At 48.6% G+C, this 15780-nt stretch overlaps 1 protein-coding gene across 1 annotated transcript; it reads left to right on the top strand.

Moving 5' to 3' along the window:
• Positions 1–175: 175 nt before the first annotated feature.
• SYPL2 (synaptophysin-like 2) lies at positions 176–15641 on the top strand. The gene is made up of 5 exons (XM_011948124.1): positions 176–248; positions 9102–9226; positions 10284–10485; positions 11333–11524; positions 12891–15641. Exons 2-5 carry the CDS (start codon positions 9159–9161, stop codon positions 13053–13055), a joined length of 627 nt encoding a protein of 208 aa, XP_011803514.1. The 5' UTR covers positions 176–248; positions 9102–9158; the 3' UTR covers positions 13056–15641.
• The last annotated feature ends 139 nt before the right edge of the window (positions 15642–15780 follow it).

Raw genomic sequence — 15780 nt, 5'->3', positions numbered from 1 at the left:
GCGCCAGCAGGTAGTCCCTGCGCGCCTCGGACTCTCTCACCCGCCCCTCTCCACCTAGATGTCTGGCTGGACCCTTATCCCACCCCTGGACCGCGTGTGAGTGGGGCAAGGGGACCAGCGCCTTCCCAGGGCTCCCCACCGCCCTGATTCCCCTGCCGGCTGTGTCTCCGCAGGTGGACCGCCTGCTCGTGGGGCTGCGCTGGCGGCGGCTGGAGGAGCCGCTGGGTTTCATCAAAGTTCTCCAGTGGGTGAGTCGCTGCCCTGGCCCCGGGCTATTTCGGGAGCCTGGGCTGTGACGCTGACCCGAAGCAATGGAGCCAGGGTGGGGGCTGGGGAGGTGCTGCGGCCCGGCCACGGCGGAAGGGTGGGGGGCGGTGACAGGTGGACGGGGGAGGGGCGGGCTGGGGCTGCTTCTCCGGACTTGGTGGCAGGAGGGTGAAGAGCGAGGCATGCGGAGTCCCGGATTCGGTCCTTCTATGTGCAAGGAGCCTTTGCCCAGGGCGCTCACATTTCACTCGGGCGAGAGGACCCGGGTGTAACCTTTCCAGAACTCTGATCCTGCACATACCACTCCTTGGTGACGGGAGGAGGGAGAAGGACGAGGGGGACGAGGTCCGCTCTTCACCAAGAGGGAAGCCTTGGAGGGCAAAGGAGGGAAGGAAGCAGGCGATGGAAACCATCCTGCCCCCAAAACCACCAGGGACTGGGTGATCCTGCAGGTACTGGGCTCAAGGGACAGGCTCTCGGCTCGCCCTTCCCTGTTGAAGTCGTTGGAGTAATCTGAGTTCCTGTAAATGAGTGAGGGAGTGGATGAATGAATGAACGCAGCTTATGGCTCTATGATTAAACAAAAGAAAAAAATAAGACAGAATTAAAAATCACAGCATGGCTAAAATGTGGCATGTAGAATAAGATGGAACACTGATCTGAGAAGCTGGGGCCCTGAGATGCAGACCTAGACCGCTGGCCTTTTCCAGCTATGTCACCTTGGGCAATTCATTTCTCTGGACTTCAATTTCCAACACTAGTCAGATGTTGATCAGAACCTTCCTAGGGTCTCCTTAGGCTCTAAATAGGTTGGTGTGCTAGAATATGGCCCTATGTTAGACTTACTTTGTGACCTTGAAAAAGTCACTTGCTCAGGTCCTCAGTTTCCCCTGTTATAGTCTAGTGGAAATATTATCTTGCTTCACTAGGCCAGTGCCCAAGGCCTCCTGGATATAAACTAGGAATATGGACAGGTGCAGTCACTTTCTCAAATCATAAAGACTTGTAGGGGGCATTTAGTGCACTATTGCAGAAGAGATTTTTAAGTTAGACAATCCACATACCAAATGGTGTGTGAATAACTTATTTAATGTGCTCTCAGTACAGAATTCAGCTAGGGAATAAGTTACCGTTAATACTGAGGAGGATTGAGTTCTACAGGGCTTTGGAGACAAGAATTAGCACTGTGACACCAATTCTTAAATCATGGTTTGCATGAGAATAATCAAATCTGGAACCCAGGGGCAAGAGTGCATTTGGGATTATCGGGCCAGCCTGGGAGCTCCCAAGTGCAAACTCTGGGACCTGGTGGGGACTTTCCACCTTTCTTACTGCTGCAAGAGTGGTTGGACCAATTGCTGATTGAGCTCTTTTGCCTTTGGCCCCTTCCCTGTTCTGATCCACCACTCAAGTGCCAGATGGAGCCATTTAAGAATGGTATTAAGGCTCTGAGAGATTGGCATCCAGAATTGGAAGAACCATTATAAGCAATCCAGAGGGGTGGAACCTGAAATGTAAGAGAACAATTTTACCATTCAGTTAGGCAAATGGATCCAACAGAATTTGAGACAGACTGTCAAAGGATAAGGGAGACAATGAGGGAGACCATGGACTTCTTTCCCTTGGAGGGATTCTGAAAAGTTTCTTTCTTCAATCCTGCCATCCTTCCCTCCACCCAGCACCCCAAATACCCACAACATTTCTGTAAAGGCTGTACAAAGCAAAGCCTAGGGAAACGATCCAGTCTCGAGGTCAGCATTAATGCCCTAGGAATTAAGATCTGATAGACTTTTATGATCTTCAAGTACTTAGAAAGGGGGTTGTGCAAAACAGAGTCCCTTTTCTCTCAGAATGCTAAAGCCTGGGCCTTGAGCTAGACTCTGAATTCCGACTTCATTCACAGGGTAGCATCACAAAGAAACGTGCTTTGCTTTTATTGCCATCCCAGGTAGCCTGAATTCAGGGTGCCAGTTTCACTTGCTTTGAAGCTCTGCAGATGAGGTAACATAAAAAGTACACAGGCACCGGCACCAGAAATGACAGTGGAAATGTCATTTGAGTCTTTCACTTATTTCCTGTTTGGAGGGATCAAATGCTCCTGAGTGGAGAAAGAAAAAAGAAAACACAAAGCTTGCAGTTATCGTAATGGTAATTGAGAATTTTGGTGTCATTATTACCAAAAAACAGAGATTTTACTGGAATCTTTGTGAAAAGAAAGTAATGTTATTCTTTTATTTTTCAGGAGCTTATCTTAGAGTGTTTTTTTAAAATTGAGAAATCGATTAATCTCACTTCAATTCCAATTCTAGAGTCTCACTAAGTCTATACTAAGCTAGCAAAAATAACCTGGACATAGACCAATTATTGGAGAACTCGTTTTTTTTAAAAAAGGAAAGGACGTCAAATCATGGGAGTTCAAGGTAAAAAAGAAAAGAAAAGAAGTATCTTAAATTTTTTTTTCTTTTAAAGAAAAAGACATACTTAGGGAGGTTGAGGTGGGAGGATTGCTTGAGCCCAGGAGTCTGACACAAACCTGGGCAATAAGGGGAGATCTCGTCTCTATAAAAAAAATAAAGGCCGGGCGCGGTGGCTCAGGCCTGTAATTCCAGCACTTTGGGAGGCCGAGGCGGGCGGATCACGAGGTCAGGAGATCGAGACCATCCTGGCTAACACGGTGAAACCCCGTCTCTACTAAAAAATACAAAAAACGAGCCGGGCAAGGTGGCGGGCGCTTGTACTCCCAGCTACTCGGGAGGCTGAGGCCAGAGAATGGCGTAAACCCAGGGGGCGGAGCTTGCAGTGAGCTGAGATCTGGCCACTGCACTCTAGCCCGGGCGACAGAGCTAGACTCCATCTTAAAAAAAAAGAAAAAAAATAATAAAATAAAATAAAATAAAATCAGCTGGGTGTGATGACAGATGCTTGTGGTCCCAGCTCCTTGGGAGGCTGAGGCTGGAGGATCATTGAGCCCAGGAGGTAGAGGCTGCAGTGAGCTGTGCACTCCAGCCTGGGTGACAGAACTAGACCTTGTCTCAAAAAAAAAAAGGAAAGAAAGAAAGAGAGAAAGAAAGAAAGAAAAGAAAGAAAAAGAAAGAAAGAAAAGAAAGAAAAAGAAAAGAAAAGAAAGAGAACAAGACAGATTTTTGAGGTCAGATAGGCTTTGGTTTAAATTGAGTCTCCTCTGCTTTCTTGCTTTCTAGCTCTGGAACCTGGAGTAAGTAAATACCAAATCTTTTTTTTTTTTTTTTTAGACAGGCTCTAAGATAGAGACTAAGATAGAGACTGGCTCTGTCACCGAGCCTGGAGTGCAGTGGTACGAACACATCTCACTGCAGCCTCAACTTTCTAAGCTCAGGCAATCCTCTCACCTCAGCCTCTCAAGTATCTGGGACCAAAGGCACATGCCACCATGCCCAGCTAAGTTGTAAAACATTTTTGTAAAAATCGGGTCTCACTATGCTGCCCCACCTGTCTTTGAGTTCCTGGGCTCAGGCGATATTCCCGCCTCGGCCTCCAAAAGTGCTGAGATTACAGACATGAGCCACCTCACCTAAACAAAACAAAACAAAAAACAATGAGATAAGTGTGGGAGTAGGACCTGAGGAGAGAATTTGTCTTCCTTGTGCTGTGAGCTAACTGGTGATGTTAGTGTCCTCAGGACTGTCACAGGATTATCACCAGCGAGCATGTCAGTACCAAAGGGGAGCCTCATCCTTAAACTAGAAAGGTTATTCTGACATCATTGCAAAAGAGATGCAGGAGGAGGAGGAGGAGGGCAGAAAATGACCAGCGCTGTCCCAGCAATGGAGGTACAAAAGGAGAAAGGCTGGTTGGCACCAGAATGCTAGAACTCCCCCTCATGTCAGGGCCTCTACTTCTCCTTGACTGCTCTTTATAATCAGTTTGCTCATCTCAGGGCCTTGTGCTTGGTGACAGGGGTGGTTTCAGTTTTTTTCCCTCTCTTCTCTGTGTCTCAGTCACTTGGCACAGTTAAGGAAGAAAGCAAACCTGGAGTGGAAAGATGGAGGATTAGGAGACATGGAGGGGGTTGGGAGAAGGTGTCTTTCTCAGCTTCTGCACCCCAAGGCACAGAGCTACTCCTTCCCTCCTTGTAATCCTCAACACACATGGTAGAGATCTCTTCTTTAGCCTGAACAACTCTGGGATGCAGTGTTTGTTTTTATTATTTTTGTTTGTTTGTTTTAATATGACACTCCTTTCTTGATGTGAATGCTCAAGAGCAGGATCTAGGTCTTATTCGTCTTCGCATCTCCAGCACCTGGCACAAGGTAGATGCTCAATCAGTGTTGAGTTAATGAGCAAATGAAATGGAAAGAGCACTGGGCAGGAAATCAGGAGATGTGAATTCTAAGCCTGGCTTTCACATCAACTAAATGTGACTTTGGGAAAGTGACTTAATCTTTTGGGGCTTCAGATTCCACCTCTGTGAAATAAGATGATTGGGCATGAGCATCTTTGAGGTCCCTTTTGTTCTGCTGCTCTGTGAACCTGTGATTCCCCTCAGATGTTCTCATTTTGCTCTGGTACCATCCTACTGTATAGTGTTCAGATTTAAACATATATTTTGGTAAATAAAAAATTATCATGTAAAATCCCTGACTTGAAAAGAATCAGAATACAATAAATACTGAAGTTATTGTGGGTGTATTTTGCCCTCTGAAGAATCTCAAAGCAGGATTCAGGATTGTCAGAACCTCGGGACTGTCATTTAGACACAGCAGAACTTTTGGTAATAATGGGAAAATTTTAGAATCTGTGCTCTCTGAGACAGTACCTGCTAGCCATATGAGGCTATTGAGCACTTGAAATGTGCCTAGTGTGACTGAACTGAATATTTGTGTGTGTGTGTGTGTGTGTTTTAGTAGAGACGGCATTTTGCCATGTTGGCCAGGCTGGTCTCGAACTCCTGACCTCAAGTGATTCGCCCACCTTGGCCTCCTAAAGTGCTGAGATTACAGTCATGAGCCACCGCACCTGGCCTGAATTTTTTTGTTGTTGTTGGATCCAGTCTCACTCTGTCACCCAGGCTGGAGTGCAGTGGCATGATCATAGCTCATTGCAGCCTTGAACCCCTGGGCTCAAATGATCCACACACTTCAGCAGCCGGAACCACAGGCATGTACCACCATGCCCAACTTTTTTTTTTTGGTAGAGATAGGGTCTTGCTATGATACCCAGGCTGGTCTTGAACTCGTGGCCTCAAGTGATCCTCTCACCTTGCTTCCCAAAGTGTTGGGATTACAGGTCTGAGACACTGCACCTGGCTGGAATTTTTTATTTAATTTAATTTTGATTAACTTAAATAATCAAGCTTGGCTAGTGGCTACTGTTCTGGATAGTGCAGCTCCAGAGTGTGAGCCCCATGAGGGCAGATATTTTGATTTTCTTTTTCTTTTTTTGAGATAGGGTCTCACTCTGTCACACAGTCTGGTGTCCAGTGGTGCGATCATGTAGCTTTGACCTCCTGGGCTCAAGAGATCTTCCCACATCAGCCTCCAGAGTAGCTGGAACCACAGATGTGCACCACCACACCTGGCTAATTTTTCTTGGCGAAATAAAAAGTTGGCTAATCTCAAACTCCTGGGCTCAAGTGATCCTCCCACCTCAGCCTCCCAGAGTGCTGGGATTACAGGCATGAACCATCATGCTTGGCCTTTTTTCTTTTTTGTTCACTACTAGATAATAGTGCCTAGAACCGTGCATAGTAGACACTGTACATGCTAGGCATAGTACATGCTCTTAAATTTTATCTTTCTGTAGATGCTCAGGAGTGCCTTTCAGGAGAGTGCTGGTGAAGAGAAGTCTCCATAACTGACCATTCACTGCCCCCAAGTTTTGAGTACCTACTTTCTCTTTACGATTTTTTTTTTTTAAATGGGGTCTTGTTCTGTTGCCCAGCCTGGAGTGCAGTGGCATGCTCATAGCTCACTGCAGCCTTGAACTCTTGGGCTCAAGTGATTCCTCCACATCAGTCTCCTGAGTAGCTGGGACTATTAGCAGGCACCACCATGCCTGGCTAATTTTTTGTTTGTAGTTTCTGTAGGCCAGGGTCTTGCTATGTTGCCTATATGTTGCTGGTCTCAAATTGCTGGGCTCAAGCCATTCTCCTGCTTGGCCTCCCAAACTGCTGGGACTACAGCTGTGAGCCACCATGCCCGGCCCCTGCTTTCTTAAGGAACTTATAAGAAGCCATTCACTGACTAACTGCCAATAGGCAAAAATATTTCCAACTGTGCTGCCCTTCCTGGAATGTGACACCCTAATCATGTCCAGTGCTGGGCACCAGAAGCTAAGAGGAATAAAGAAACTTCTAAGAGGAATCAGATGCGCACAGAACTGACAAAAGGTTAGATAATTCCTACAAGGAAGAGCTAGAGAAGTTCCATGATTACAATGGTGAGGCCACTTTGAGTAAGTAAAGGGTAACGATGCAGAGGCTTTGAGCGACTCTTCTCTACCTCTGTGAAGAAGGTGGGCAGACAGGGCCCTACTGCAGTCTCCATCATTTAATTCAGGAGAGGAGGTTATTTAGGCATTGGAGGGTGGTTTTACTGTCTTCTTTCCCAGATATCTTTAACATGGAGACAATTCTCATTTGTCTGGAATAAACCTCCTGGAAACAGAGAGGTGCCCATTATGACCTTTGGAGAGAGGTCAGTGGCTCCAGCATGGAGATCTGCAAGGCCAGGCGCTGCAAGCCGGGGGCAGTGGTACTGGACACCTCCCAGGGGCAGAGCACAGCTGTTGGCAAGCCCAGCCAAGAGTACACTGACAACGTTACTCTCAGAGAGAGAGAGTTCTGGGACTGGAAAGGGCCTCTAGATTATCTACTCCAAACCCCTCCATTTAAGATGAGGAAACAGGTTGGGCACGATGACTCACGCCTGTAATCACGGCACTTTGGGAAGCCGAGGCAGGTGGATCATGATGAGGTCAGGAGATCGAGACCATCCTGGCTAACATAGTGAAACTCCATCTCTACTAAAAAAAAATACAAAAAAATTAGCTGGGCGTGGTGGCAGGCACCTGTAGTCCCAGCTACTTGGGAGGCTGAGGCAGGAGAATGGTGTGAACCCGGGAGGTAGAGCTTGCAGTGAGCCGAGATCGTGCCATTGCACTCCAGCCTGGGCAACAGAGCAAGACTGTCTAAAAAAAAAAAAAAAAAAAAAGATGAGGAAACAGACTCAGAGAGCAGAGTGACTTATCAGAGCTCACCTGGCTAATTAGTGACAGGACCAGGTCTGGAACCTAGGTTTCCATACTCCTAGTTCAGTTCCTCTTTCCCTCCATAATGCTAACAAGCATTAGCAAAATAAAATGTATATAGCTTCTATTCTAGACTCTGGATGCTGGGCTGACATATCGATCAGCTGTCTTCCAAGTGTTTAATGTCCAACACACTGAGTCTCAAAGAAACATGCAGAAAGTGAACAATTAAGAGAATAAGCTCATTGCTTAATAAGAACGTGACATTGGGTACAAGTCAAAGGTAAGTGCACAGGAAACCTAGTCTGAGCAGATGACGTGGAGGACAAGACATTTCAATTTCTCGCCTCCTTTTCTTTTTTTCTGGAATAGGGGGCAGGGGGGACAAGGTCTCACTCAGTCGCCCAGGCTGGAGTGCAGTGGCACGATCTCGGCTCGCCCCAATCTCTACCTCCCGGGTTCAAGTGATTCTCCTGCCTCAGCCGCCCAAGTAGCTGGGATTACAGGCATGCGACACTCTACTGCCAGGCTGATTTTTGTATTTAAGGTAGATATGGGGTTTCACCATGTTGGCCAGGCTGGTCTCAAACTCCTGACCTCAAATGATTCACCCGCCTCAACCTCCCAAAGTGCTGGGATTACAGGTGTAAGCCACCGCACCTGGCTTCTCACCTCCTTTTCTAACCAAAGTGTGTTTCCCAGAAAGAAATTGGAAAATCATAGGACGAGGAAATTTTATTTCCCTCGAGAGAGAAGGTGTAGTAAAATGTGAGGAAAGGTAGAGAAGAAAACAATTCGAGTGACCTGAGACACTTCTGGATCTTAACACTGAGAAACAGCAGCATCAACAGATAACAAAGGGAAACACCAGTGGGGAAACGGTGGAGACTGATAAGGCAAGTGGAGGGTACTTTTCTCTGGGTTTGAGCCAAGATTGTCACATTGGCCCAGCCAGTGCTATTGCTAGAAGGCCATGTGCCTTTTGGGGAAGAGGAATTAGGCTGTCAGTACTATAGGACAGCAGTATGGCCCATCTGGGGTGGCTTGGTAGAAGCCGGCCCCTCCAGCCATACCTCCACCAAGGCAGGAAGCCACTGGAAGCTAGCAACTAGGAAACAAGATTAGATGACTAGTTCAAAGGAGAAATGAAACGCATTCTAGGCATGTCTGATCTAGGTTGATGCAGGGGAGTCTTTCTGAGTGTGTCTCTCCCTTAGGAAGGAAATTCAAGTCTATCTGTAAGCTAGAAGTTTCCTAAAGCCTGAATTTCAGAGGTTTTTGTGTTAGTCATCTTAAGGAGGCTACCTATGGTCCCCTCGTCATGCCCAATGGAGAGATCTGGCAACTGTCCATTTCCTGCCTCTTCATCTCCCTCGCAGACACTATTCAGTCAACATTATTCATTTAGCTATTTGGTCCAGCAGCCTGAGGCTGGAAGACAAATGGAAGCCATGGGTTTCTGCCTAGGAAGTACTTGATTAAAGGGTATCCTCACTGTCCCCCACTCCCGCACTTAATGTCTGCATCTGTGGGGAGTCGCAGTTAATTCTTGACTTTGGCCAGTTGAGGCCTTCTGACTCTCAAAGAGGCTTCACTCTCTCTCTCAGCTCTTTGCTATTTTTGCCTTCGGGTCCTGTGGCTCCTACAGTGGGGAGACAGGAGCAATGGTTCGCTGCAACAACGAAGCCAAGGACGTGAGCTCCATCATCGTTGCATTCGGCTATCCCTTCAGGTGAGCAAGAATTGGTTCCAACCCAGCACATTGTCTCTCACTTGATTGGCAGGAACTGCTTGGTCTTTTCCTCCTCCAGAAACCTAAAAACCATTTGTTGTGTGCCACTCCAGATTCAAATAGAATGATAAGACTTAGATCCTTTCTGCTCTTTAGCAATTTCAGACACACTGACCAGAGCAAAACGTAAGGGAAACACAGATTGATCACTGTTATAATAATGTTCCAGTCCATGGACAACCCATGGCAGGTCACACCAGCTCATACAGAAAGAGCCAATGCAGTTTGGGATGGAGGCTTACAGGAACCTTGTCAAGGTCTCTCTGACCCTCAGCAGCCTCCTCTCTGCCTTGAAGGTAGAGAAGCTTATTGGTACTTACATCCTAAAGAGTTGATGTGGGATCCTCAGCCAGTACCACCAGGATACAAGTGGGCACACCTTGACAGGGAGGTAGAAGTGAACTCTTCTCTGGGTATTTGGGAGCTTAGGAAGTAGGGGGAGCTCAAATGTTCATAGGAGAATGGGGATGGGGCTCACCTTTTCAGAAATTTCTAATCAGCACCCAAGTTATATTAACTGTCTCATATATAATTGGCTGTGTTTTTCTCTTTAATTTGTCCACTGCCTCATTGGAAAGCCCAATAAAGCCTGAGAATGGGTGATTCCAACCTTATCTTGGCCACTCTGGGCCTGCACTTTCCAGAGGCAGAATGAAGCTGATCTGCCTAGTGGTTTGGCTACCAGAAATAGAAGAACTACATATATTGCAGTTGTGACCTAAAGGGCCCTGGAGACACTTGGGAATACATGGTCACCATGTCTGGGCAGGGTAGATGAGTGGGATGGGGGGCAGCTGAGAGGAAGGTAGAGTTTTACTGGAAATTTTGGGGAAGTTATCGTTTTGACTGCAAGGTTCCTTCCAGAAACTTTCCTTCCTACATGACCCCTTTGTTGGCTCTGTAAGAGTTCCCTGCTGAGAACTAGCACAGGACTACTTCTGGGCCAGGGAGAGAGAGGACTGCTTGAGCTCAGGATGGCCTCCCCTGCCACCTGTAGGTTGCACCGGATCCAATATGAGATGCCCCTCTGCGATGAAGAGTCCAGCTCCAAGACCATGCACCTCATGGGGGACTTCTCTGCACCTGCCGAGTTCTTCGTGACCCTTGGCATCTTTTCCTTCTTCTATACTATGGCTGCCCTAGTTATCTACCTGCGCTTCCACAACCTCTACACAGAGAACAAACGCTTCCCGCTGGTGGTGAGTCAGCACAGGCCAGAAGGAATGGGGTGGAGAAACTGAGATGTTTGTGAGGGGGCTGAGGTCAGAACTGGAGCAGAGGACAAACATAGCGGCTTCCACCCCCATGGTGGAACCTCTGCCTCCATCAACCTCCCGTTGCTTGCTCCTGTTCACAGGAGGCACAACAGCACCATACACAAGCAGACTCTGGAGTTAAGACTGCCTGGGTTCAGATCCCAGCATGGTCCCTTACTTGCTGTGTGATCTTGGACAAGTTAAATAACCTCTCTAAATTGCAGTTTCCTTAACTATAAAATGGGGATAAAATAATAACTGCCTCATAGTTTTGTGTGTGTGTATGTGAAAAAATGAGAATGCATATATTTAGTACATAGTTAGTCTCAATAAGCATTAGTGATTATTAATATTATTCCTCTTTACTCTCTTCCTATCCCAGGGCATGCAAGGTGGAAGGGGTGCCTTAAGGGACCCCATTTGCCTCCTGCAGTCTACCACTTGTAGCTGAGCAATGGTGATCAAAGGAAAAGCTGGGAGGGAAGAGTGGGGAGTTTAGGCTCCACTTGGGATGAGTGGGTTTTGAGGTGAGGCTGACCAACAAATGCCTTGGTACATTGTAGCCAGATCTTAGATGTGAGGGCATTAGCAGGGGCAGCCTGAGTGGCAGGATTCCTTTAGGGGCAGTGAACAGATACCTCAGGACCACCTGGGTTCTAGGTGTTGGGTAGGATGGGAAGAGGCAGCTATCCTGGTACCCTGGGATTGCCAGCATCATGGCAAGAGGAAAAGAAGCAAGGGAATAATGGGGACTTTCTGAGTGTATTTCCTATCCCTCTGCTCCTCCCAGGACTTCTGTGTGACTGTCTCCTTCACCTTCTTCTGGCTGGTAGCTGCAGCTGCCTGGGGCAAGGGCCTGACTGATGTCAAGGGGGCCACACGACCATCCAGCCTGACAGCAGCCATGTCCGTGTGCCATGGAGAGGAAGCAGTGTGCAGTGCCGGGGCCACGCCCTCCATGGGCCTGGCCAACATCTCCGTGGTGAGACCTGTGGCCACTGCGGGAAGCAGCACCAGCCCTGCTGCCCAGACCTGTCCCAGCTAGCAGGTCCTGAAAGGAAAGAGAGGGTGTCCAAGAGCTGGTGTCCCCTGTCTCTGGAGCTGGTGCCCTCACTGCGCTTCATGCTGGCTGCTGGCTCCTGGCTGACCCTGAGAGGACATTTTGGGATGAGGGGAACCTGAGAGCCACTTAGCCTTCTGTTCTTTCCTCCTTCCGCACTCTGCCTCCATCCAATTCCCTTCTCGTATCCCCACCTCTAGGCATACTCTCTGTGATGTCTCCCCGCCTCCTGCCTGTTCTACACAATGTGTGTGAGCACATAAAGAGGAGCCTGGGGCTGTGGCTGAGCTTGAAGCTGGGAGCAGACCCAGCATGAGTGGGAAGGGGCTTACTGTCACTCAGCTCTCAGCCTGGAAAGGGGCTTTGGAGCAGTGGTGGATCAGCTGGATGCATATAGATTTGGCCATCCCAGTTGTTAGAATGTTGAAATATGTCCATATCCATTGGTAAAGAGCTGAGGTCTTGAGCTTCTCAAATGCTGCCCGTCATCCCAGCCACCTCAGCCTTGCTCTGAAAATGACTTGTTCCCACAGCTGAAATGTTTAATGGCTGGCACACCAGGAACACACTTCTGGAACTTGCTGGAACCCTGCTGAAGGTTCCCCCCACCCAAATTTTGTTGTAAAAATGTTCACAGATACAACAAAGTTGAAAAAATTTTACAGTGAACACCCACACACTCACCACCTAGACTGTGCCATTAACTTTTTACTAGACTTGCTTTGTCACATATTTATTCACCTCTTCATCCATCAGTCCATCTTGTTTCTAGTGCATTTCAAAGATTTGAGACATCAGTACACTTCCCTCTAAGTGCTTCCTGCTGTGAGGTTTTAAAAATATTTTGAATAACTATTTGAATATAACCTGGCTGGGTGCCTGATCATAGGGAAGGAGCACCTTGGACAGCTCCTGCCACACCTACCTGGCAGAAGGTGCTCCAAACAGGGCCTCATGTGTGCTGCGGGAGGCACCACAGGGCTGACTCTTGGCTCCTTGCTACACTTTGCACAATGCTTCTCTAAAGGGCCAGATTCTGCTAGTGACCGAGCTACATCTTGGGTGCATGCTGTGGACAGAATTAGACACTTTCACCTGGGATTCCCTAAACAGGTGATGGGCCTGAGCCCTGCCTCTATACCAAGCTCTCTGTTTTAATTTAGTCTTTTTGGCCCTCTGTGCTTCTTCCCTGCACAACCCCCCACCCCCACTGCAATAGGAACTCCCCCTCCCTGTTCCCACAATGACCCCCTGACTATTCTCACAAATTCCCTTGATGTCTTTGCAGCTCTTCGGCTTTATCAACTTCTTCCTGTGGGCCGGGAACTGTTGGTTTGTGTTCAAGGAGACCCCGTGGCATGGACAGGGCCAGGGCCAGGGCCAGGACCAGGACCAGGGCCAGGGTCCCAGCCAGGAGAGCGCAGCTGAGCAGGGAGCAGTGGAGAAACAGTAAGCAGCCACCGACCCGGCTACTCCCGAACTGGACAGCACCTCTTCAACCACCTCCGGCTTCCAGGACCTTTCTCTTCCTCCTCCTCCAATTCCCCTCCCCCATCATTCTGGTCTTTGAGCTTTGAGACGATGGGCAGGCATCAGCTGTTGGAAACCTGGGCAGCCCTCCCAGTGGCTTCCTATCCTCCTCCTTGCTGGAGCCATGAATGGCAGGACCTCAGTGCTTCTTGTCCAGTGCCTGGACCCAGGCATCTTACTTTGGGTGTTACTTGTACCCTTACAGTCTCTGAGAACCAGCTTCTGCTGCAGGTGAGAGTTGGGGGCAGGAAACCAGTGCCCTGAGACTGGTTCCTAGCAGCCACCTTTCTGTCAACCTGTCCAGCTTCAACAATATTAGGGGGAAGGGAAATCAGCTAGTAGCCTTCCCTTCTGGTCCCTTGTGTGGAAGCCCCAACAGTGGTTTGATGACCCCTCCTCAGTGGCTGCCATCTAGTCCCTGTGTCTGATCAGTCAGTCCACGACTCAGTGTGCCTTCCACTGTCTTCTCTGGCCTCTGCCTGCCCACAGAGTCCACCATGTGTGAACCAGAGAGGTCCACCAGCCTAGAAAACAGCCCTTCAGAGGGTCCTAATGAGGTCTGGACTCAGCTGGGAGCAGGATAAATTTCAACTGAGTTGCAGATTCAAGAAAGTAAAGCCAGTAAACTTGCTGGCAGAATCAACTTCTTCTATCCCCTCAATCCTCCCACCCACCAGGCTGGGGCACTTTCCACCCAACACTCTAAACTCAGCTTTAGAAATGCCCTGTCTTCCTCCCTGTCCACCTTCTTGGTCTCACATTTGGGACTCAAAAATGTGGAGTCTAGGACCTGCCCCCTAATCCCCTTACTTCTCTGTCCATCTCCCTTCCCCAGCCTTGTGCATCTGAGGCATTTGAGATCCTTCCTGAAGTCTGTCCAGCCCTTCCTTTTATTCCTGTGGGGCCAGATAAGGGCTTAGGAAGGGCCAAAGGACCATCATGAGGCTAAGTTGCACCAGAGCCCCAGGATGGATGGGCCCATTTTTTCCTTATTCCCTGCTCAGTTTTCCCCCTGCTCCTTCTCTAGTCCTTCTTTCATATTTTTCCTTCTCATCTTGAAAACAGGATGTTCCCACTCCCCTTGCCCTCCCATTTCTCCCCTGTGTCCTTATTTCTCCGTCTCTATCCCCTCCCAAGTCCAGGGCAGGCCGATGCTATTGGTGCTTCTTCACTTTGGGACCCAGTTCCATATTTGTCTTTAGTGTATATCCTCTTCCTGATACCTCCTTCAGTCCCTCTCTGGGCCCCAAGGCTGAGAATCAGTGCTAACTGGGTAAGGATCATTTGCTTTCTACCCAGCTCAATCTGCCCTGGCCATAGGGCTTCCCAGGGAAGGAAGAAGAGGGAAGAACCCAACCACTTTCCAGTCCAGTGCCAATTGGCCCACCAAGCATCCCAAAGGTGAATGTGCCCTGTGCCAATCTCTCCTCAGGACTGAGTCAACTCCCTTCAACCTCCTCACCTCTCTAAACACCATCCATAGTAACATGTGCATTACTGGGGTACCTAGGAGTCAGGACTTTTGACTTCAGGCCAGTCATTTTCTCCTGATGGGGAAAAGGTAAGATTTACATCCCCAAAGGCTCGAGTCCCTCAGTGAAAGAATTAGTTTTTGTTTGTTTGTTTAAGATTTTGGGGAAGAGATCTGAGGAGGAAAGAAAGGAGATGGAGTGAGAGGGTTTCTAAGTCTGAAACCTCTCTGTCATGAGCTGTCCCCAGGTTACTCAAGGATAAGGGGGGACAGTTTTGCCTACGGCTCCAGAGACACCGAGAACAAAGGGGCGACCTTCATTTTTCTTCAAGCTGGCCTCTGTGGGGGTCTGTGAGCAGCTTCTACTGGATCTTTGTTTGGATTCTGTGTCTGTATTTATAATTTATTTGAAATGTGCTGGGTAGTGTTCTCATTTGGGGGCTGAAGTTAGCAACTGGGCCTTCAGCTAGGGAAAGCAGTTGCGGGCGGGGGGTGGGGGGAGATTATATTCACTCTTGCCAAGGACTCCCAGCCCAGAACTCTCTTTAGAGCAAGGAAGGCTCGTTCTCTTTCTTCTCAGGGGGCTCTCTTGTTCTCCGGCAGGAGAGCCTTGATTTAGGCTATGGCCTCACTCTCCATGGCCACCCTAAGAGGAAAGGCTACTTCACCTCATTACCTCCGGAGGGCTGGGCGGGGCCAAGTGCCTCATCGGACTCATGTTCTCTCCAACCAGGACTGGCATCGCCGCTTTGCAAAGTGGGGCCTGAGGTAGAAGAAGATGTCTGGTTTCTCCAGCTGCTGTAGGAGGCTAATGGGCAGGGCACTTGCCCTTTGTCCCACTAGATTCTAACCCAGCGCCAGGGTGCCCACCTAGGACCTTTCCTGGACATGAGTTTCCTTCACTCCCACGGCCATCAGTCTCCTACTTCTGGGATTGCAGATCAGGGGTGGGGGGAGAACGTTGCATGTTGTTTTCTGGTGCCTGTTATCATACATTTGAATAAACAGTGCTGCAAGTACTTGCCAGGAAGGATCTGAGACTGGAGTCCTTCTGGGGATTTATTTTTTCTTCCTCTCCCCTGCTTTAAGTTCTTGGTCAAATATCAGGACTTTCACCAAGGTGCTTTCCACTCTGTATCCCAAGCAACAAAGTCATACCCTGTTGCTTGGGGTGCAG

Source organism: Colobus angolensis, unplaced genomic scaffold (assembly GCF_000951035.1).
Source record: "Colobus angolensis palliatus isolate OR3802 unplaced genomic scaffold, Cang.pa_1.0 Scaffold273, whole genome shotgun sequence".
Classification (NCBI taxonomy): domain Eukaryota; kingdom Metazoa; phylum Chordata; class Mammalia; order Primates; family Cercopithecidae; genus Colobus; species Colobus angolensis.
Note: the sequence above shows the minus strand (reverse complement) of the source record. Positions and strands in the feature narration are given on the sequence as shown.

Coding starts and splice junctions, on each gene's coding strand:
- SYPL2 (XM_011948124.1), top strand. CDS start 9,159: ATGGTTCGCTGCAACAACGAAGCCAAGGACGTGAGCTCCATCATCGTT. Junction 9,227..10,283: donor GCATTCGGCTATCCCTTCAG/GTGAGCAAGAAT, acceptor TGCCACCTGTAG/GTTGCACCGGATCCAATATG. Junction 11,525..12,890: donor GCCTGGCCAACATCTCCGTG/GTGAGACCTGTG, acceptor ATGTCTTTGCAG/CTCTTCGGCTTTATCAACTT.